We start from the raw sequence: 23278 nt of genomic DNA on the forward strand, positions 1-23278 counted from the left end.
TACAATGACGGCAATGTCTTTTAGAAGATGTAGAATTTTACCCTAGAAAAAGTCTTTCGAACTCCATCTTTACCTCACTGTCATCTGTGATAGCAGTGCTGCTCAATTTAGTTGAATGCCATTTTAAACATGCACAGCACCCTACAACTGGGGAAACATCAGTAAATTCTTACTGTTACAACTGCCTTTGAAATTAACTACTTGTGTTTGGTGATCAGCAACTAATGTTGATGTACCTAAGACTTCTAGCTGTAATGTAGTGGTATTTATACCATTGAAGAAAATCATCATCAATTGTAAATCATTTAGATTGGTGAAAGCACTCTAATTGTAATTAATTATTTTATATTGGGTGCATGGTTTAGCTTCTTAAATAGGTTTAGGCCACGTACAGGATGTAAAAAAGAATAATTAACCATATTAACAGATTCCAATTAAGCTTAATTATGATGTTCTATGATACCCACGTATCTGTTATTTCAAACTTATTTTTTTAATATGACTTATTGGATGCAACTAGAATAGGAACATACTTTACCAGATAAACCGCAAAGGAAAGAAAGAAAAAATCACTATTTTATTCATTAGAATTAGTTGATTAAATTCAATTGTAAGGGACAAACTGAAGTCCTCATTCTTAGTATTTATAAAATAAGAGCCACAAATATAAACAGTAACTTTTGTACAGACTGAATTAGCATGTAGGTGTTCACTGAAAAATTCTGCTTGTTATTTCCAAAAATCATGCTAGGCATTCATTATTCTTTTCATCCTCAGAGTGATCCTGAAGTACTAAATTTCAAAAGTAAAACAAACAAACAAAAATGGATGGGGGAAAACATCTGCTACTTTGTAGTAGTATAATTTTTTTCCTGGTAGTAATCTTTAATAAACTTACATCTGAAGTATTTTTTCAACCTTTGCAATCTATATTTATATTTGATGTTAGCAAATGAAAGTTATGACATTTACTAAATTATATTAATGCCTATATCACTAAACCCTGAAAATTTATTCCTCAAATATTGCAACTAAATTTCTAAGAGTAAACAAGTAAATATAATTCATAGATAGATTATGTATATATTTGAATACAGAATAACAGAAATAATTACCTTTCAGTATCTCCACTGACTGTGTCCCCTGCTCTCTGTAGAAGAAAAACAAATAGTATTAAGCACAACTAAAGACTATACTTCCTTGGTGCACTCAACATAGTGGTATCTGCAGCGAAAGAAGTCACAGAAGTAAACCACAGTAGTAATTCTGTAACTCTAAAGAAAAGGAAATGGAAAATTTATTTCAATTTCTAACTAAATGTTATGTCACAATGAAGAGCATATTTAAAGCAACTTGCATCTACACTTATAAAATAGTTTTAGATGCTGTAAAATTGGATCAAAGCTCTTTAAAATAAGAAGGGAGCTAAAAATTTCTTAGAATGTCAATGTTTGCAAAAATGTTAATGTTTGAAAGGCAGTTTGTTAAGTGTAAAGGACAAACATTACAATATAGAACACAGAATTTCAGAAGAACAAACTGCAGAGGATTTTAAGAAAATGATGAACCTGTCATCAAAACTTTCTTTAATACCATTCTTATATAGCTTTACATAACTTGATTTACTACACTGGTTATTCCTCTGAGGTTTGGAAATGAACATGTCTTTTAGTAGTAAGTGACTCAGGATTAAAAATAACATCTTCAGATTGTTTTTGTTACTGTAAACCAAGCTTTATGATGGAAAAGTTTTCCCACAGCTAAAAACCAGTTTCTCATCTTGAAATTACAAAAATATATGTTTTAAAATGAATGTGTATTTGTTTATAAATGCAGAAATCTGCACTTGAAAAATCTTTGACTATATGCTTTCTGAATAACCAAATAGGAAACAGATTATTTTTTGTAAGTATAATGTTTGTGTTTTAATATCACTACTTTAGGCATACTGTAAGATGTTTGATCACACGTGACTTCAAAGAACAGTTACAAAACTGAAGTGCGTGTTGCACATGGAAAAGACAGGAAGTCTGCTGGGTCTGTTTAACCACATGGGCTATAACACAGCTATATTCTAACAGCATGCATTTCTAAGAAAACTTTAAAATGTTCAGGGGACAAGCATGCATTTTGCCATCTCCCTCCTTCACATACCCCCTGGTGTATCCATATACAGAATCATTTATCATCTTTTACCATGCTATTTCTACTATAGATAATAGATGATTTGCCACTTGAAGCAGGCGAAAAAAAACCCTTAAGCGATCAAGTTACTCTGGTAATAACTAGTAAGTTTGGAGGGGATTGGTGATACCACAGTAATATTAAAATGTATCAGGAGACTTGTTTGTCATTTGCTTGCATCTAATAAGATTAGACCAGTTATCTACCCTAAGATCAGAAATACATTTCCCCCAGAGCAGGACCATGTACGTCTACACGACTACTTTCTCTTCTTTTCTCTCAAGCATTCCTGTTACCCAAAGCGTTCCTCATACCCGAAGGAGAATCAGCCTACCGCCAAAACGTGGTGAACATACAGTAGGATTATTAATGGCAAAGATTTATTTCCAAACTCTCAAGCATATGAAGGTACTGACAGCCTATATAAAGTCAAAAGTGGATCACTAAATCAGCACATGAAATTTCATAATGATCATTGTAATGATCATAGGGCTGAAAATTAAAGAATGCTAAGCACTCTTCCTGGTTTTGCAGCTGGTACATTCTGTGACATGCTTGTGTTTTGAATAAAACGTTGCCACAGTTAACCCACACTCAAGCCAGAGAATACATCATGGCAAAATTGTCTACAATACAACATAAATGGCACACACTTAAAAGTTTTCACTTATATAGGCTTTCCTGCCTCTTACCTTTCACAATAATTAGGATGCTATATATTTTACAAGTAACTCTTGTTGCTGCATTAAATACTATTTACTACTAAAAAACTTGCCTTTTACTTGTTCTGGTAATTGATTCAGTTAAAATATCCTAGCAAATGTGAGTATCAAAGATGGTTACCATTCAAATAAGATTATCTTAGCTGATGAAAAGTAATGAAATGGTGCCCTTACACTTAAAGCAGGGAGTTTTCCTGCATACCTTGCTGAAACCAGGCAAAGGTAGGAGCTCCCCATTGAGTGATTGAGCACACAAAACTATAGCAGGCTTTCCTGAGTGCTATAAACAACTTAATCCTCCTTAGAGTACACTGAAATCTAGATTAGAGAACCTACAAAAATGAAAATATACTATCTACAAATATTCATATTTTCTTGAAGCAGACAGTAAGAGATAACAGCATACATCTACAGCAAAATATCTGTTTGAAGAGCTTCACTAAAATCCTGCATAATAAATGTCAAATTTCTGCTGCTGCTAATGCACTATTAAATATGAATGAACCAATCCGATCATCCCCAAAAATACTGTGGACAGCCTAGTAAAATATTCTGTGGCCAACCGAGTAAAAGAACTTTGACAGCAGCACTGTCCGTGATACTGTTATAAAAATAAAATTTATTCATACTCGAAGGCTCAAAGATTTTCTTATATCCCTCTGCATTTTAGTGTCACTAATTTTAGCAACTAAAAGTGGGAAAAATAGTCAGTTTAACTGTTTCCCATTCTATTTCTTAACTAGTAGAGGCCTTTATTTTCTAAAACTGCTCCCAAACTAAAAGCAAAGTGTTTTCCAAATCAGGATTTATTCACTTTCTCTCCCAAACAGGAATCATCCCACACTCCCTTCCCTGACAAAGTTAAGATAACCCTCCTTGTTAACAATGTGCTGGCTGTCTTCTTTTCATCGCCTCTATTACAGATTTTCACTACCACTACCAAACCAGCCCAATTACTTATCTCCTGCCAAAAAAATGCACAAAGAACACCTATATCATGGGTGATCGCCTTGGATCATGGTTCCGAGATTCCTTTTGATCAGATATATTCCATTAATACAACTGTAAACAATTGTTTGGATGTTGTGAACTTACATATATTAGACTGAAAAAGACATACTAGAGTGAAACGTGCTTCTGTTAATAAAACATGTTTTTCTAGAGGTCTTTCTTTCAATTTTTTGCATTAATGAGCACTAATTTTCAAAGATATTGAATAATCTAATCTAATTAACTAAAGAATAGTCTGTAGTAGGGAAATTTTATAATGGCTCTATAGTAATGGGAAAAAGAAAAAATATGAGTTAACTGTTTAACTACTCATAGATTATGGAAATTGTAACTGATGATTAGATCACTGCAATTTAGAAAAGAGCAAAGAAGAATATCTGTATAAATACAGAGAGGGAGAAAATAGTTGATATGAGTACCTGAAAGGTATTTGTTTTAAATATAATTACAATGCTAGCCATAGAAAACATATTTATGACCTTTCAAGTTTTTATCAATACTTAATTTATTAGAAAAAAATCTCTGCTCCTGACCAACTCATTAATGACATATATATTATTACCAGTATTTAAGTATGGACACTAGGGATTACTACAGGTATACAAACATACACATATGTATGGAAATTAAAAAAATGTGGACAGGCTGGAGAGGCTCTGGAGAAGGGCCACAAAGATGATCGAAGGACTGGGAAGCCTGCCATATGAGGAAAGGCTGAGAGAACTGGGTTTGTTCAGCCTTGAGAAAAGAAGGCTTAGGGGAGACCTTATCACCGTGTTCCAGTATTAAAAGGTGGCTACAAAGAAGATAGAGAGTCCCTTTTTACAAGGAGTCACATGGAAAAGACAAGGGGTAATGGGTACAAGTTACTTCTGGGGAGATTCCAATTGGACACAAGAGGAAAATTTTTCACAATGAGGACAATCAGCCATTGGAATAATCTCCCCAGGGAAGTGGTGGATTCCCCAACATCGGACACTTAAGATTCAGCTGGACAGGGTGCTGGGCCATCTTGTCTAGACCATGCTTTTGCCAAGAAAAGTTGGACCAGATGATCCTTGAAGTCCCTTCCAACCTGGTATTCTATGATTCTATGATGTACGACCTTTTATTTGACTGAATTTTCATCCCCAAAGAAGCTATCATCGGAGTACAATCTAGTTGCTAGCTTGAAATGCCAACCTTATAAAAGGATTTCTGATAGCATATGTGGAAAAAACCACACGCTGGCATTTCCATACATGTGTACATATAGCTATAATTAATTTCCTGTGTAATTGTAATTACATGCACAGATACAATACTGATTATGACTCATACAAGGTAGACTCCTACCTGCAATTTTAGCAACCTTATAAATAATTTTTTTTGAGCAGTTGCTTCTTAATAGTGTTATACTCCTGGTATTTGGAAAACAAATTGCCTGATCCTAGTTCCCAAACTAAAACTTTACTTCATCTTACTAAAAGGCCACTTTCATGACTAGTAGACATGTGGGAGGCTCAGGAGGCACAAGTCTTGTCATGCTGTCACAGACTATAAAGCACGACTTCTGTGAAATTCAGGTCACTGGCACCTATCAGCCTTCTTTAGAGTCAGCTTCACAGTTATGTAGCTCTAGGGATTTTAGTGGATGTACTTCTGATTTACACAGGTAGAAATGAAAGGACAATAAGGCCTATACGGTCTAACAAGCAGATCTGATGACCTGCTTGATCAAAGCAAATCCTGTAGAAACTCCTATTTATCCTGAAATTTCTATAAATAACCGATAACCAAAAAATTGTTTCCTTGAATGAGGATTTCATAATGAAAAGAAATATTTTCTCCTAAGAAGTAAAGAAATCACATAAATCTCAGAAAACAAAAGAATTCTGAACTGCAGAGATAGTGTGAAAACATTCAAAAGTCATTGTTTTTTTGTTGTTTACTAGTGGAAGAGACTAGAATAGTTGGTAATGAGACTAGAATAGTTTGATAATGAGAGTAACTAATCTCATTAGTACATTAATGAGAGTTACTAATCTCATTAATGGTCAAATGCAATATATTCGTTCCATCTAGATATCTCATTTATTCAGATGCAAAAAAGGTTCTTTCACCTTTATTATAAATACTGTTCTTCTATTCTTCTATACTCAGATATTGAATTCCCTACAAAAATGTTTTCTTCTCCTGCTTCCTTAACTCACATATTCATTATCCTAAGCATTTCTTTACATTATGTTTGTTCAAAAGTGAAACAGTAACCTTGTTGCCACGGGCTTATCTCTCTAGCTCAGTGAGCTGATGCTTAACCCATTGAATACACCTGCAAAATTGTTATGCTCAGCTAAAAAGAAAGCAGCCTTTGAGGTTTTTCCTCCCTCTCCCTTGTTGAGGGGAGAGATAACAGAGAAAGGAAATAATTTCATGCAAGCTACATCCATGTACAGTTCAGAGGTACTCAATTTTTATGCTGAAAAAACCAAGATGACAGGTGAGAAAATTAACTAAAGACAGAAGTACTCTAAAAGAATATCTAAAGGAAGAATGCCCTATGACTATCAAAAGTTATCTCATGTATTAAAGTAAAAAATAGTACAAAAGGACAAATCACAACAACGGATAAACTGTATTTTATATTGACCAAAGCCTACATTTGTCCTCATCAATCCACTCTTTTAATTTAAGGAAAATTAAAGAAATTTAAGGGAGGCTTAATCTGAACAATCAAAGGTGTAAAAAATAAAGAAATTAAAACATCCACAAATCCCCCCCCCCCAAAAACAACAAAGTAGTCCTTCTCTTCTTCAAAAATTAAGAATAAATGCTGCCTTTCAAAGAAATGGGTGGGTTTGGTTTTTTTTTTGTCAAAGAAAAACAGCATATTAACTTGAAAATATATTTGTGCTCTCCAAAACCCTTATGTTTTTCTGGAACAGACACCGGATATGATTTTGTTGCAGTAAACTAACTAGAGCTACCGAGTTTTATGGAAAAAGCAATCATTCCACGTTGTATGCTAGAAATCTTAATTTTATACAAGATGGATAGCAACTAAAGTGGACATTCACTTGAAGTATCCACTAAAGTTTAGAGAACAGAATTTTATTTCATCACAGAAAAATTACAAGGTAGAATTTAATGCCATTTAATAAAAGATACAGTGAAGCTTTACAGATTTCACATGAAAAACACAATCCAGTTCTTCCTGAGGAAAAAAGCGTTCAGAGCCCTAATATAGTTGGAAATCCAATCACATGAAATTATGCTGTTAGATGGAAGGTATTTCTGAACTGCAAGTTTCTACCATCATGAAACACAAACATTTTCTTGCTGAGAAGTTAAGAACAGCCGACATGCAGCCCAATATTCAGCAGTGATTTTGCTGCACAGAATTCCATGGGAAAGGGAAGGGAAGTGGAAGATGGGGAGCGGCTGAAGTTGAAAGGATGTAGTGTAGCTCAAGAAGTTACACAGGTCAGGGAAAAAGGCAGGCAATTCCTTCCCCTTCCTTTTTCCCACTTTCCTCATTCCTGTAGGTACAGGCTACCCATGACCCTGCCCTGTACAGGACTGACCTCCTTTTCTGTCCTGCAATGCTTTCTCTCGTCCTCCTAAACCCCTTACTCATTCTCTTGCTGGGGAAGGTAGGAAGCCTGCTGAGAAGGTGAAGAGGGAAAAGACAGGGACCGAGGCCTGAGCCAGTGAGAAGAGAGGAAGACTCGGAGGAGAGTTTTCAGAGTACTACAGCTGGCTTCCTGCATGCTGATCCTTTTGTCAGCAACAGTAGGAGTTGACATTTGTATTAAAGGAAGATGAGTTCGCATATTTGTATTTGGTGCATTCTGCTGGATGATAAATATTGCAATTATGGTAGCAATAATATCAGTTGTAGCTGATATTTATTAACAAATACTGAATCATGTCAATCCGAATGGCTGTTGAATTTATCTTTAGACTATACACAAAAAATTCAGAAATAAAATACTTTTTTTTGGTAGCCTGGAGAAATAATAAAAACAAGCCATAAATTCATTTGCTAAAATAATACAATACAGTAAATCTTAGCTTTATTCTGACTTTCTGGAGTCAAAGGACTCCAGAATGCTTTACAAATTGGAATTTACACATGAGGATACAGTAGATCAATGAATGCTTCATTTGCTAACTTTCATTGGTAGTTTGTAGTGGTTCGTTTGAAGACTGCAGAATAATGTAATTTAAATATGCTAATACAGCAAAATTACTTATGGAAACATTGTCTATGTTTGGATAAAGACAGTCTTATATTTGCTTTGCTGTAAAATGTCCTAATCTAACTGTCAGACTAATCTAACTAATTTAAAGAATTAAAAGCAAACAAGGCAGCCTAAACATTTGGAAGCAAGCAATAACACATAGCCTGTCTCATGGTTGAATTACTGAAGCAGGTATCACAGGCCAGTGCAAATAACTTCAGTTCTAACCACGGCAGTGTGTTCAACGCAAAATTCCAGGCCCTCTCCTGAAATACTGCATGACTGGAACCCAAGACAGGTCTACAACAAATAATGGAGATGCTCATACCTCAGCTGAGCTTCACAACTTCACAGTGCTCTATAGAGACGGACGGACATACTATGCTTGGATCCAGATCCATATTATTTCAGGAGTAAGCTCAACTCTGTTTCTAAGTTGCTTCCGGATCTGAAAAGGTATATCTGAAACAAACGTTGGTTTGTGCTGTGCAGATACATGAGCTAAATTTGGTCTGACTTAGAAAATCTATACACTTTGCAAAATAGACAGAGTATAAAGGGTACCAAAAGTTCAGATTCCATGCTAAGTCCACTTCCTTAGTGCAGTGGAACTCATAGGCAAGACTTTTCAGCATATGACAGAACGTACTTTATGGAAGTTGCTCAGAACTAAAAACCAACACAAATCCAAATGCCTTCTTGCTTCTCCTTACTGCAAATAGGTAGGTTTTTATAGAAATCAAGGACAACCATAGTTTATTTCTCTTAATTTTTCTTTACACTGTGAAATGCCTTTTCCCCTTTTGAACTCTTTCTAGATTAATGAAGAGTGTAGTTTAGAGAATCGTGTCTGAACAGAAACTGTGAAGAAATATATTATTGGACATTGCTACTGAAGGATCCATCTTACTGTACTAGCTAGATACTTGTCAGCTCAATCCTTCATGTACACAGTTATGGTACAGTACAAATGCAAAATAATCTTATGTTACAATCAATACAACCGGGCAGAATCAGTTTGAAGCCACAGAATCTAGAAAGACTTGTATTAGCTTCTCTGAGCAGCTAGATTCCACATAATCATTCTCGTAGTGATTTCTCAACATACCTGCAAGGTAGGGAAGGAATGTTTTCCATATTACAGATACTTAAATAAAAAGCAAAGATAGAATTTATTCAGCAATTCAGAAAGGAAATAAAACTCTGAAGAAAGTAATTCTCCTCCTTGACACTTAGCACAGTTTTGTTTCTTCCTGCAAAAGCAGGAAGGAAGAAATGAAATACGAGCACTTTTCCTACAAAATTGGCAATAAAAGACTCCTCCTGCAGTCATATGGAGCTGAATACATATGATTCTCCCAGACTATCTTATTATACTTATATCATAGTAGCACTCAGACTGCCTATCATCCAAAAAGTGTCTGGAACATCTGGCACATCCCAGCATGCATGCATTACAGAAAAAACAGATCTACATTGGTTTTGCACACATTTTAGTTCTCAGCATGTACTATTAAACTTTATGTCGTTTGTCAAGCTGCCTTCTGCAGCTCCAAGAACAGCTAAATAGCATTTACATCATTCTGTGCTAAAAGGCATGCATTACTAACTTCCTGCGATCAGCGGGAAGAAAATAAAAAGCAAGTTAAGCAAGTACTGTGAAACAATGACTAACCTTAAACTACTATAATGCTTCAAATGATCTTTAAAATAAAAAGTGACTACAGCCATAACATTCTCAATGACTAGCCTAAAGCAGCCATTATTTCTGTTTTACTATGTAGGGAATATTGAAATTAAAGAATCTATCTTAAAATTCATTGAAAATTAAGTCTCTTCTACACACTGAATTCTAATTCACAAAAAATTTAGAAGATTCAATAGTTTATAATCCAATTTCTTAATATAAGATACTACAAAACAAAATATCCGATTACTTTGTACATAATAGGCCCAGAACATTTATTGCCAAGTAAAACCAGATGAGAGATCATTATCTTATTTGAGAATTTAATGTAGTAACATTAAAATTAGCAAAGTACCAAAAATTGTAGTAAATTAAATTTCAGAGCTTCAGAAAATAGTACGAATTTGAGGCAGTAAAACCACGAAGTTGAACACCATGTGGATTTTCTGACTGGGTCTAGAATAAGAACTCCAATATTCCTTTTAGACAGAAGCTGGTTCCCATAGTGCAAAATGTAACTGAGTAGCAGAAAATGTACAGTTTGCTAGAGTTTTTTAAAATCCTGAACATCAGTTTAAAGATGGAGAGTGTTTTCTATTCAAGACTTTTTGTTTTATGGGGAAAAATGCAAAATGAAAAATTTCTCATGTACATCTGGTCTACTGTGCAGGACTCCTACTTGATAAGTTAATTTTCTTCAGAATGAGCTCTGGTAATACAAAATAAAAACATATGCAGATTTTACAAAAATAGATTTAAGCCCAGGGTCTATTCCAATAGTGTATTTCAGCAATGCTATAATGGATATACTTTTGTGACATTTACATATGCCTAACTATTTAGGCTTAATCTGGTAAACGATGTCACTTCAGAAGTGAAGCATTAGTAAACACAGGAAGTCATGTTCTAAGAAATGCTCTATTGATTAATAATTAATTATAACAGCCTTGTTAATTGTAATTGACCCTTCCTCAGATTCTGTGACATGCATCACAGAATTGCATATCAATTAAATTAGAGTTATAAATATATCCTGAAAGGGGCAGTGTTTCTTGACAGTAATATTTTACTGCAACATAGCTTTATGCATCATTTTATATCCTGGGCATACTGCCAATATTGCATTACCTAAATATCCATTATATATAGTAACTCTGCACCCTCACAGCAACTTATGAAATCAGCCTAATTGTTTAATTTTAGGTTCCAAATCAACATTCCTTCCAAAGCATTAATCTAGTGGTGAATCTATGCAATTACCAATTTTGTAAAAGTTCTTACGTCTGTGTCTGGTAATTTAAACTACTGTTAAGCGTGTGCCTTTTTTTTCGGTACGTATTTATGTAAGTATGCTTAGAAAATAAAGCAATGGCTAAGTCACACTGTGTATCTTAATTTCTCCTTCCATCATGCCATACTTGTTTGCTTACAAGACACTATCACCTTCCCTTTACTAAAGGTGATTAAGATCCTACTTAACATTATCAATCATCTCCATTTTCCAAAGCATTCATCTGGGTTGAAATTTTGATCTATATCCAAAAGCTGTTCTGGGCATGTGTTAGTGTAGAGGAATTCACGGAAATTTTATTATAACAGTTCTGCAGTTTTGACTTCCATATAAAATACCAAAAAAAACTAAACCAGTTTTGTCATCTGATAGTACTGCCTCCAGACAGCTGAGAAAAAACAAAACACAGACTAGAAGAGCAAGGTAAAGGTAAGCTGACCTCAGACAAATTCCCTTTTTCTTTCTTTTTTTTTTAAAAAAACGAAAGTAGCAAAAACTGGTTTATGGTGATTTAGTTAGGTAAAGTTTAGAAGTATCTTCTTTTGATTAACCTTAGTTTTGTTGTAGAATGAATTCTTGATAGAATAAAATCTCATTATCCAAATAAGTAAATACATTAAAATGTTCATGAAAATCCTGGTAACACCTTTAGATATTAAGGAAATGAGATGATCTACTTAAAACCTAAATTTCTATCTAGAACACAATTATCTGTTATTTTTCTCTTCCTTTTTGATATCAAAATACCATTAAATGTTCTTTGATATTTTACATTTTCGTTCTGGGTAGCTGTCTTTCAGGATAGATATGCTAAACAATTTTTTGCTTCGCTTTTCGGAATTCTTTCAGTATTCAAAGTGGAAAGATGTTAATACGAATGATTCTGTACTGGCAAGAACCCACAAAACCTGTGTCAGCAACTCTTGTATATTTGTCAACTCAGTTCCTCCTGTATATTTATAAGGCAGTTGACTAAGTGCCTGAGATATTCCGATTCCTATGACTATCTCCTGAAGGACTGCAAAGGTCTGTCTCTAATGTTGTTCAGAAAATTTATGGTGATAAAAAATTTATACCACTCTGTCAGTCCATGAATAACCATTTTACATGTGTCCTCCTCTGTAATTACTACACATTATAATAGAGTTTATGAAACAGGTACCGCACTGACTTTTTGAGTAGACCAACCACTACCTGTAATGTTATCTCCTCCCATGATATCGCCTTTTTTCTGGTTTCCTGCATTTCCTTCAGACCCTTTACAGTTGACATATTATGTCATTATGTTCTTTTTTCATATTTATTGTGTTATCATACAATATCATATTACTAATTTATCATGTCTGTTTCAAATAGTTGCATTTCTTTTAATACCCAATGAAAGCCACAGAATGAAGAACTGCTCCTAGTCACTGTGACCTACAAACAGAAAACAGTTGAAAAAAATAATTTTAAACTGCTTATTATAGTATTGCAGACATTTAAGATAAAATAATATTTCTATATTGTGCAACTGGTTGTTTTTCTATATAGATTTGCAAACTGCTATACAGAACACAAAGCTCATATGATGGTATGGAAATCGTGCAAGATAATATATCTTCAGTTCTGAAATCATGGTGAATACGTGGCACATTAATCTTCAAGAGAAATGCCATTTTTATCTTTGAAAGAATATCCACTTCAGGACTATCAACTTCTGACTACTTTGGTGAGATTTGTAAGTTGCCCAGCACCTGCCTCTTTATACTTTCACCTGAAGTTATGACTTTTGTCATTGCTAGGCTAGAAGGGCGATAGATCTGATTCAATTTGGTGATTTCTTAAAAAACTCCAAGTGTTAAATTCTGGTTTAACTGAATTAAACAGCAACTTTTATCTCGACTTTGCCAGGAAATTTGTTTTGCCTTGGAACTTTAAACAGAGGTTGCATTGATGATGAAAAATAAATGACGTGACAACAGTCCTGACTCTGGGAACTTAACCAACAAGTACCATTATTTAAAAGGTGCAACTAGCATCTTACCCCAAATGACCCATTTCCCTTTCTTTAGAAGTCAGGTGTGTCAACAGACAATCATCACTCTTCCAAAAATTAACTAAAACCAGCTGATTCGTCTACCAAGTCATGAAATATTGTTCGTTTTTTTGCAGACTTGCATAATAATTTTCTCATTTATCCTAGTAAATTAGCTATTGCTTTTCTCTCTGCATTTGAAATCCTTTTCTTTGACTTTGTGATCCTGATGATCTCTGTCAGAGTTTATGGACAGAATAAGCATCTCGTGCTAAACAATCACATGACTTGATTTATAAACAACTTGACTTTCTCTGAAGTTGGGGAAAAAAACCTTCCACCCTTTCCAAAAATACTAACTTCAAGTGGCATAGGAAAGGGAAACTTAGTTTTCCTGAAGATGGAAGAAAAGTATCTGATCTTCAGACTATCAAATGCTGACAGCCTGCAGCAATAGAGATGAATCACTGGCTACATTTCACCCCTGAGGTGAATTCTCAGACTTGGTGCAAATGCAGTCATCTCCCAAGATTTTGCTCAGAGAGAGAAACACCAAGTAGAAGCCCCAAATGCAATAAAGTCCAAAGAAACTTGCTACAAGTCCTGCTTTTTCACTTATGTCTTTCTAGGAGGAAATTCACCATGATTAAAAAATAAATACACCTTTGAAAGCTTCCATACCAAATGTGGGGAGGAAAATAGGCTTTTTTTCAGTAAAAAACTGCCCTGAAGATACTAAGGTTTGAGCACAAAATACTTTGAAGCTACTACTTTGTGTCATGAGAATGGAGCAGTCCGCTCCCAAATGGACCATGAGTAAAATTTAAGAATACCTCTATAAAAGGCAAAATACATATACAAAGCATGAACAGTGAGGACTGATCTCTGAAAGGCTATTGATTTTTTCAGGACATCCAAATCAATACAGCGAAATTCTGCACTAGGCGACAGTCATGAGAGCCTAGTGCTTTTTCATGGTGGCTACAAGAACTGGCTGGTCATTCATCCGATGAATTATGTCGTCACCATAATTTTTAGTCCAAAATATTTCCTCTGTTACCAGTATGAACAAATTCACATAACTGGACTGTGGCATGGTACTGCAATTTAAATAAACAGTAACTCCATTAAGCTTGTCTGTTTTTACAAGACATAGTGATTGAAGTGGAAATATAAAAGCAGATAAACTAATCTATAATTAATTATTATCAGAGACTGAGTATAGGATCCTTATGAACCTTTGAAAAAATAATACGGTCAAATTAAACTAAACTCAGTGAGACTAAGTAACTGAGAGCACTATTTTACTTAAAGCATCTGATATCAAATGGTCCTTGCCTTGCATTTTTCCATTCTGTCTAGACTGTTCTTATGTGAAAGCTATCGTGATACTGACATTAAGCAACTTTCTTGGACTATAAAATACAACATTAATACATAAAGTAGAAGAATATGTCTTTATACCTGTATCAATCCTAAAAGGAAAACATTTTAGTGTTTTCCATATACTTTATGTAATAAGGTTTTTTGTTATGTACTTACGTGGTAAAGTGGGACGGTATTGTTTTCTGCTAGTGAGAAATTCAAGACGTCTTGCTGTCCAGGTTCAAGCCTAACATTAATAGTAGATGTCAACACAGATGGACTAATAGGGTAGTTGGGACCGGTTGTGGTTTTGCCCTTTTTTCTTGACCTACGACCTGTGTCTCTCTTGTTGTCTTTTTGTGTCAAAGGCTCTTCTTGGATAACCAGTATCTTGTCGTCACTCAGATACCGCAGGAGTGAATTCTCAGAGTCAGTTGTTGGAGGGAAAAAATGAAAAAAGAAACATTATAAGAGGAAACAAATAGAGAACCATTTTGGCTGCATCTGTATTGTCAGCTTGGTTAATGCCCCACTTCATCTGAGGCTCTTTCCTCTGCAAACAAACTTATTTGTACCAAGGTTCCAGTCAAGAGCAAACTAAGTAGTTGGCACAAAACCTAGGCATAGAAAAGATGGTGGTGCATGCCCAGGTCCTTGCATGACAGATAGTATGAAGGTAGTCCACACCATATGGCTTGTGTAACAAAATATAAATACAGCCAAAAGGTTTCAGTGGAATGTCAAAGATCATCACTTGGTACTGTTAAACTGGAAAGAGTCATGTGAATGTCACCTGAATTGTGAGGACTTGCACTGGACTTGGTACCACATTTACTGACACCCCCTGCCATTTGAGGTGAAAGTGAGCATACACATAAAATATTTGTAAATTGTTTCAAGCAGGGAGCATCTCTGGGACCATTCAAGAGACAAGGATTGTAATTTCAAATAACCTGACAAACTGGAATAATGGTCTTAAGGAAATGTGCAGTATACTCAGGCACAATTTCAAAATGGGAACTGGCCAGGCCACAAGTCTGAGGAAAGGAATCTGTCTGTAACAGTGAAATACAAACTAAACATAAATCAACAGATTTGGAATAAATCAGAAAAGGCTTGTGAAAAAATGAAATTTATGAAATTTATTTTCTCTTGGAATGGAAGATTACCAAAAAAGGTAGTTTAAAATCCTGTATTAATTTTCAAGAGGATCATTCAATTTTGTCATATTATAAGTAGTCAAGCTGAACTCCCTTCAGCTACCCACACTGTGCCTAAAAGGTTCTGAAAAAACACTATTTATTTAAGAATCTTTAACAATTGACATAACAATAAACATATTTGCATATTTGAAGAATATTCTTTTGGATTATATAATTGCTTTTTAGCCAAGGGAAAAAAAGGAAAAAAGGAATTTTGCTATCACTATGCTTCTTCCAAAGTTCATAACTCCCACTGGAATCAATAGAAATTTATATGATTAGGACTCCTAGTCTGAACAGTGACAGTACAATTGCTGATTCTGGTTTCAAATATTCATTCATACTAACCAAAATGTGTCTCAAAGGACATTACCTTATATCTATAACATCACTTATTGTTTTCTAGAAACGTGCAGATTAAGAACTGATTACTACTAACATATATCTGAATCTTATAAGTCTTTTTTCCCTTGATGTTTGTCTTTCTTTACAACAAAATAAATCCCTCCTACTAGTACAAACTTTTTAATTTTCAGAAATAGAAACACAAAAACTCAGATACTAAACAGGCTCTTTTATATTCTCCATCGCACTCAAGAGAAGTAGATTTGGTTCCTGTGATGATATCTTCATGCTTTTTAAGTAACAAAGAAAAAAAATCTTGGAGAACAGCAGAGAAAAAAAAAAAAAATACTCACCTCTGCTTCCCCTCTTGTACATGTTTTGTTCTTTTGACTCCCCTATCCAACCGTACTCAGTAGGCATAGAAACAGGCCTTAAATCTCCTGGAAACAATTCAAGATAAACCAATATAATTTTTGAAGACTAAAAATAGAAGGCTGTAGAGTAAGTAATGCCTATAAATTACAGGCTTGACATGACCCTTCAGAGCAATCCTTTTTATCATCACCTATACATTATTAAAGCTGTAGGATTTGGGATCAATTAAACATCACGTATGCCGGATTCTCCTCTTCGTTATACCTATCTGAAGGAAAGTACCACTGACTTTGGCGAAATCACTTGTAAATGTAAAGCAGATTACAAATTTATTTTTAAACTCTGTTCTGTAAAAACGTGCTCATTCATTAAATAGGTGCTTTGGAATAAAGCGAGAAGCAGTTTTAAAATGGACTAATATGCTTTAGTAAAACTAGAAAGACTGTTAACACAGATACAACATTACATATCTATCAGTTAAACAGTAAAACCTATCTGACCTGGAAAATCACATGGTGAGTAATGAGGGGATCTCATAGTTTCAAGGAACGTTAATTACAAATGCCTTAAAAAGAAAACATGGAGTGCAGTTTGGTAACAACAACAAAAAAAGAAGATTCAGACATTAGGGTTTTAATTAATAAGATTTTATGGCATTATGGCTGTAAGATATTAATGTGCATTAGTCATTCCCTACTATGGTATCAGTAGAACATTGATAGCAGGCCATTAAACGAGGAATACTACAAAACTGACTATAAAGCATTAGCACTTTGAACTTGTCAGTGTGTATTATTATCACAAAACACAGAAACACACCCTCTAGATTATAGGTTAAGTTCTGTCTGATCCATAAAGCCAAAGATTCCTTTTTCCGTATGCCAGCTGACTAAATTTGGTGTGTTTCTTTAGCACTCGAGCAAATTTTTTTCAAGTAGTTTGCTACTGTTCTGTTTCTAGGATAATTATAGAATTTAAATGTAAACAAGAGTTTCTTTTTCATTATCAATTTCCCCAGTTGATTAGAGTGACAAAGTATTTTCTGTGGATTATTTCTATGCTAATAGTTTTTTATTCACCATTCTTCCAAAATACATTCTTCCAAAATGTTAGGAGGATTTAAGAACAAACAGCTATATAAGACAAGCATGCTTCTGAACAACAGGATTTTCTGAAAATTGAAGGGGTAACATATACCTAGAGTATTGAGATTTTCCCATATTATACTTTCGCCCGTACCATAAAAGTTAGGGTATAATTAATTGTATGGAAAATATATGTAGTTTCCCTGCCTGCCTAACAGTTGAAACTACCTTTAACTACAAATGTATTATTCAACTCCTAATATCAAATTTGGCCTTAGAAGAACAATATTAATTAAGAAAAAAACCCCAACAAATCAAACAAAAGGAAGAATCAGTAATACGGAAAAGAATGAGAAACAAGTAAAGATTGTAAATTAAAAAACAAAAATATGAAAATAAGAATGCACATAACAAATGAAGATCAACATAATAAGACTTAGCAGTATTTCTGTAAAGAGAAGAAAGTTCTGAAGCTCTGAAGAGATCTGTAACACAAATGCCAGATGCCACTGCAAGATCGATATCAAAAATAGAAATTTAGGACAGGAAACACACAAACAAAAGAACTAGTGATTTTGCATACTGCTTATTTTACTTCCAAGTTCTTTCCCAAACAAGTGTAACCTATAAACAGTTTTATCATTGCAACTTGGATATTTTTCTGAGGAGTAGAAAATTATTGTGTACAAGAATACCAGTCGAAATTGAAAGAAAAAAAAAATTACTTATTTATGATTTTTTTGCCTCTTTAACACATAAACAGAAAAAGTTTGATATGCATTGCAACAAGAACTCTAAATACCGTAGCATGTTAGAGACGGACTAATATTAGAGCGTAACTCTTGGTAAAAAAATATGCACTGCAGCAATGATAAATACAAGCTTAATTTTCACAAATGGTTTGAGAAAATGGACTTCTTATTTGCCTCCTTGGATTTTGCATATATTATCAATACTGAGTGTCTCATTTGCCTGAGTATCCTTCCACCTACCAGCTGCAACAGAGACTGGTTTCTAATAATCGCTTAAATTATGGAAAGTCCATAGCAGCAATTTCTGAACTGTGGTTTGTGTGAGTCCTAGCAATAATGGAAGTGGCTGCTCAACCGTGAAAGACTTCAGAAGTTTTATTTTCTTTACTTTGCCCATGGCTATCTGGTTCCACCCACGTGTTTATTGGATCTAGCATAAATCCTGTCTTTCCACTGAAAGACATATCGTCGCTTTGATGGTTCAAGTGTACATCTTTAAGTCAAAAAGTACAAAACATTCTACTACAGTAGAACAAAATCTGGATTTGGAAGTCTGTTAATTCACAGATTTATTTGATCTGTAGTTTAAAAAATTCTGGCTTAACAATTGTTTTTGAAACAAAGACATATTCCTGAGACTTTAAAATCAAATTTCTTCTAGATTTTCAAAGTTACAGAAAATCAGAACTGGCCGTCATAAGCACAAGAAAAAACTTGTGTATTACTGGAATCAGGCACAAAGCCCAACATCTTAAGTCATCATGCAGCATGAATTTGTGAAAGCAAGCTAAATACATCCATCTGGCTCTAATTTTAATCACAGTTAAGATCTATGTTTCATTCTAATTTTATTATAAAATGATGTCACTAATCAGGGAGATAAAGACTGAGTATTACTAGTTTTAAGATGGAATCCTACTCTTCAGTGTTACAGCTCTTTCAAGCATCAAGTATATGGCTGTACAAGTTACTAAAAATACCCTATGTATAACAAAGATCTATTAACATTTCCCTATTCAGAAAAGGTAGTGTATATATATACACATGATCCTGTCCAATTTACAATTGATGTTTTGCCATTTTTTACCATAAATTCAACTGTAGTTAGCAAAATACAAAACCAGGACAAAAGTTCTGTTTACTTGATAAACATAAGCTAAGATTTCTTTCAAACTATTAGAATGACAAAAACAGAACAACACTTGGAAAGTTGGGTATCCTTTGTTGTGAAAGTCTAGCTACAGTGAATTATCACTCTCTAGCTGCAGTGAACCATCACTGCAGCTTGACGTAATTTGAAGTATCCTTGCAGCTGTCATATTTTCAGACTTGAATTCTACCCTCTCATCTCCCAAAACAGCAGGTGAAATTACTTAACTGTCACTCATTAGCTGATCTTAGCCAAAAGGTAATGCAGTTGAAACCCTAACCCAGGTGATTTATGTAGACTATGCCATACATATCTCACATATAATAAGAAAGCTTCAGTAAGCATTTATTGACAGAAGAAAATGCTTGTACATCTTAACTATCAAAATCTGTTTTGGCATCTGGGGCTGTCAGTTGCCCTCTCTTCTAACATTTATGGTGGTAAGAACACCTCAGTCTGAGAACAGGGAAGAGAAAGCTGCACTGTCTCTAAGTACTAACAACTGAAAGAAGCATGGGAAACTACATTTAATAACATACATGGTACCAAATCCTGCACCAGAGACTAGCCAGTTCTATGGCAGACCAACAGAATCAGTGCCTGGAGTGCTTAAAGATTTTTCTTTTTTTCCCCGAACTGTGTTCCATTTTAGTTGTTACTGGATTTTCCACTATAACTGCCTTTGGTATTATCTCCATTGAACTGCAGGTTGTTTTTATTACCTGTGTTCTTCACAGACACATTTTTCTTTACTACTCTGAGCTCGTGGGAGGTTTTCCCTTTCCTAGATATCAAAGACAAAAAAATTTAGGAACCTTTTTTAAAAAAATGAGAGAAAGGAAAAGAACCTTGGTCTCAGAGTAGGTGAATGAAGTCCTGATTGATGGCATCACACACACGTTTATATATCTCAAAAGATAGAACCTACCCATACAGAATGCTAAGATCAGAAGGAGGAGTCATTGCTTTCTCTGAGGCTCAGAAATAATGCCATTTTCAAAATCAGATATAATGACAGTTTTTAAAAGAAATCTTTTATCTTAAGTCTGTAAGCTTCACAAAAATAACTTACTGCCTTGAAAATAAAACCACTGCTGTATTTCAGTAGTATTCTTCTAAAATTCACCAAACACCAAGATAAGCAAAAAAAATTTTCATTAATTCATTTTCAGCAATACCTTTTATATAGATACATATACTCATATACAAGCACATATATGTTTGTATACCTGTACACCCATATGAATTTACATACACACGAAATTTCTACATAAAACCAGAGTTTATGATTTTTTATTAGCATCTTATATATTTAAGCAGTCCCCATTCTAAGATTTTGAAATATATTTCTAGCATTAACAATGCATTGCAGGATACTACTCATGTAATTATATACATTTAATACAGCACTGAATTTTGGAGGCCTTATAGATATCTTAGAGATACTTTTATACCACAAGCAAGTTTTTTCAGGCCCTCCATTGAAGTTTAACAGTCCAGAACACTGCAACTAAAATAATCTCCAAGAGCTTGTGAATGAAATTGAGTAAAATCAAGATGCTAGCTATCCAAATAATACAAACTTAAGTCTCATTGAAAATTTTAAGTGTGCACTGGAGAATAAATAACTTAGTCCTGACCCTGAATGCTAGCTTGTAATTATACTAATTATTCCTTCACATAAACTTTTGCCTAGTATTCAAAGCCAACAGGTCATGGTCTAATAAAGAATGACAGATATTTGGGGGTGTTGCAGTGTTAATTGCACAATTTGTAAAGCCGGTTAATTTAGAAATTTTAAAGAAATCAAGCCTACCATGAGTGGGTGTTTTTTCTCTTCTCCGCACTCCTATAGCTCTGCTTCTCTCATACTCAGAGCCCACAGGGTGGCCTTCACCTTCAATTAAGGTGTAGTATTTCCCACTTTCATGCTCCAGAAAATAGCTTGGAGACTCAGAGCCTTTCATTCCAGTCTTTCCAAATTTGCTGATATCATCACAAGACATTATTCCAATTTCATCCCTAAAAACAGTAAACCAGAAGATTATGGAGAAATTAACCATTTTATGACAAAGCTAAAGCGTACAACTTTCTCTCCCAAACACTACAAATGAAAAGTCCTGTAATTGAAATGCTATATGTGTGAACGTCCATAAAAGTGATTCAATTCAGCAAACGGAACCTAATGATTTCACTAATTTACATTTTAACTGCAAGACAAACATAGTTATTCAGGAGATTTCTAGTATTTGAAAGGGAGCATAAGAAATTGGTATAACATGAGAAGGCAAGGGTTTCCCTTGTAGAAATGCCTGCTTTAGAATAAGATACAAATGGTCACATAGAAGTAAGGTAAACTAAATGATTAAAGACTTCTTTAAATGCTTTCTTGGTTTAGGACTAAACCCAGGTTTTGCTCAACTGGTATCTAGCTAAGTGAAATTTAAGTCTCTCAAAATAATGTTATACTGCTTAATGTATTTCTAGTCTTCATTTTATAAATATTTAGTCTGATTGTGGGGCTTTTTGCTTGTTTGTTTGTTTTTATTAATCTAGTGAAATTAAAGTGTAAAATTTTATTTTTCAAAACCTCAAATTCATTAGGATGTAAATACCTGGGGCCATAAAGTCCTGACATAGGAGACAGAATGAAAACATCCTGGAGTGCAGAGTTCTCAATTTTTGAGGATATGCCCATTGTACTTGTTGGTGTTGTAGAGCTGCTTGTTGGACTGGTTGGAATTACAGGCTGTAAAAAAACAAACAAAGAAACAAAAAACACATAAAGAATAAATTAATGTTTTCTGTGCTAGAAGTAACAACAAAGTCAATGTGCATAATTTTAAGAATCTTGGCCTCTTTTTTTGGATTAACCGTTTTTTTGAATTACTGAAGTTTTTTCCAAAAAGATGTGTACTGAAACACTGTTTTACCAAAGAGTTCAAGACTAGTTACAAAAGAAACTGATAAAAGACCAGTAGTGAAATTAATTTAAAAGCCATCTCATGGCAAAATCTGAGACTCAGAATCAAAATAGGATTTTTAACCAACGCAGGAAATCAATTATATGGGGAGGAAGGACATACACTATTAATTGCCATTAATACAAAAATTAATTACAGAACTCTGGAATACTTGCACTGAATGAAAGTGTTCATAACTCTAATGTTGGTTTCAGTAGAAGATTTATTGTTCACAAGGGCAGAATACATAGATTTTTTTAAAGAAAATAGAATTCATAGTCATCTACTGTTGTTTTTTTTTTTTTTACTGAAACCATAGCCGTGATGATTGTACCATGGTGATACAAATACAGGTTCTATGGTGACTAGCAATGAAATATAAATTAACCTAATTAATAAATGTGAGCATCATAAATACTAAAAGTATTAATAAAGTCTGGGTGTCTTTTTGGATTTTTGCTTTTTTTAATTTTTAAATGAAGTTAAACACAATTTTTTTACTCAGATGTCATAGGGCTCAAGTCAATGGCTCTAAGGACTACAACCAAATATTCTGTGCAGGATACAAAGATATATACACAAAGAATATTTTTCAACCAAGGTCCAAGGTACAGTCTGTGTTTATATTCAAGAAACAGAAAATATTTTTATTCAGTGTTATTGTTTAGATTATTTACACGAAAAATTCCCATTCAAATACAAAATTGTGCTTAAATAGATACAACTAGTTTTCTACAGGTGGAAGGAAAACACTGTGACCTAGGAATTGGATGAAAGCTACAAAGACCAATTATAATATTTTTCTAAATACAATGCTTTCTATCTTCTAGAGATAAACACTGAAATCATTTTTACGTGATTCAACAAGTGAAAGCAATCCTAAATATCAAAAAAGGATGTGTTTTC

At 34.1% G+C, this 23278-nt stretch overlaps 1 protein-coding gene across 1 annotated transcript in view; it reads right to left on the bottom strand.

Moving 5' to 3' along the window:
- The window catches only part of CNKSR2 (connector enhancer of kinase suppressor of Ras 2), a gene marked incomplete at its 5' end in the record, with an annotated part of 137356 nt that overhangs the window by 39606 nt on the left and 74472 nt on the right, over positions 1–23278 (bottom strand). Inside the window, 5 exons of the mRNA XM_009579277.1 lie at positions 14678–14923; positions 15034–15038; positions 16401–16487; positions 21226–21431; positions 22025–22158. Of these exons, the coding sequence (XP_009577572.1) occupies positions 14678–14923; positions 15034–15038; positions 16401–16487; positions 21226–21431; positions 22025–22158 (678 nt within the window). The remainder of the gene's footprint in view (positions 1–14677; positions 14924–15033; positions 15039–16400; positions 16488–21225; positions 21432–22024; positions 22159–23278) is intronic.

The sequence above is a fragment of the Fulmarus glacialis genome, unplaced genomic scaffold, assembly GCF_000690835.1.
Source record: "Fulmarus glacialis isolate BGI_N327 unplaced genomic scaffold, ASM69083v1 scaffold15106, whole genome shotgun sequence".
NCBI lineage: Eukaryota > Metazoa > Chordata > Aves > Procellariiformes > Procellariidae > Fulmarus > Fulmarus glacialis.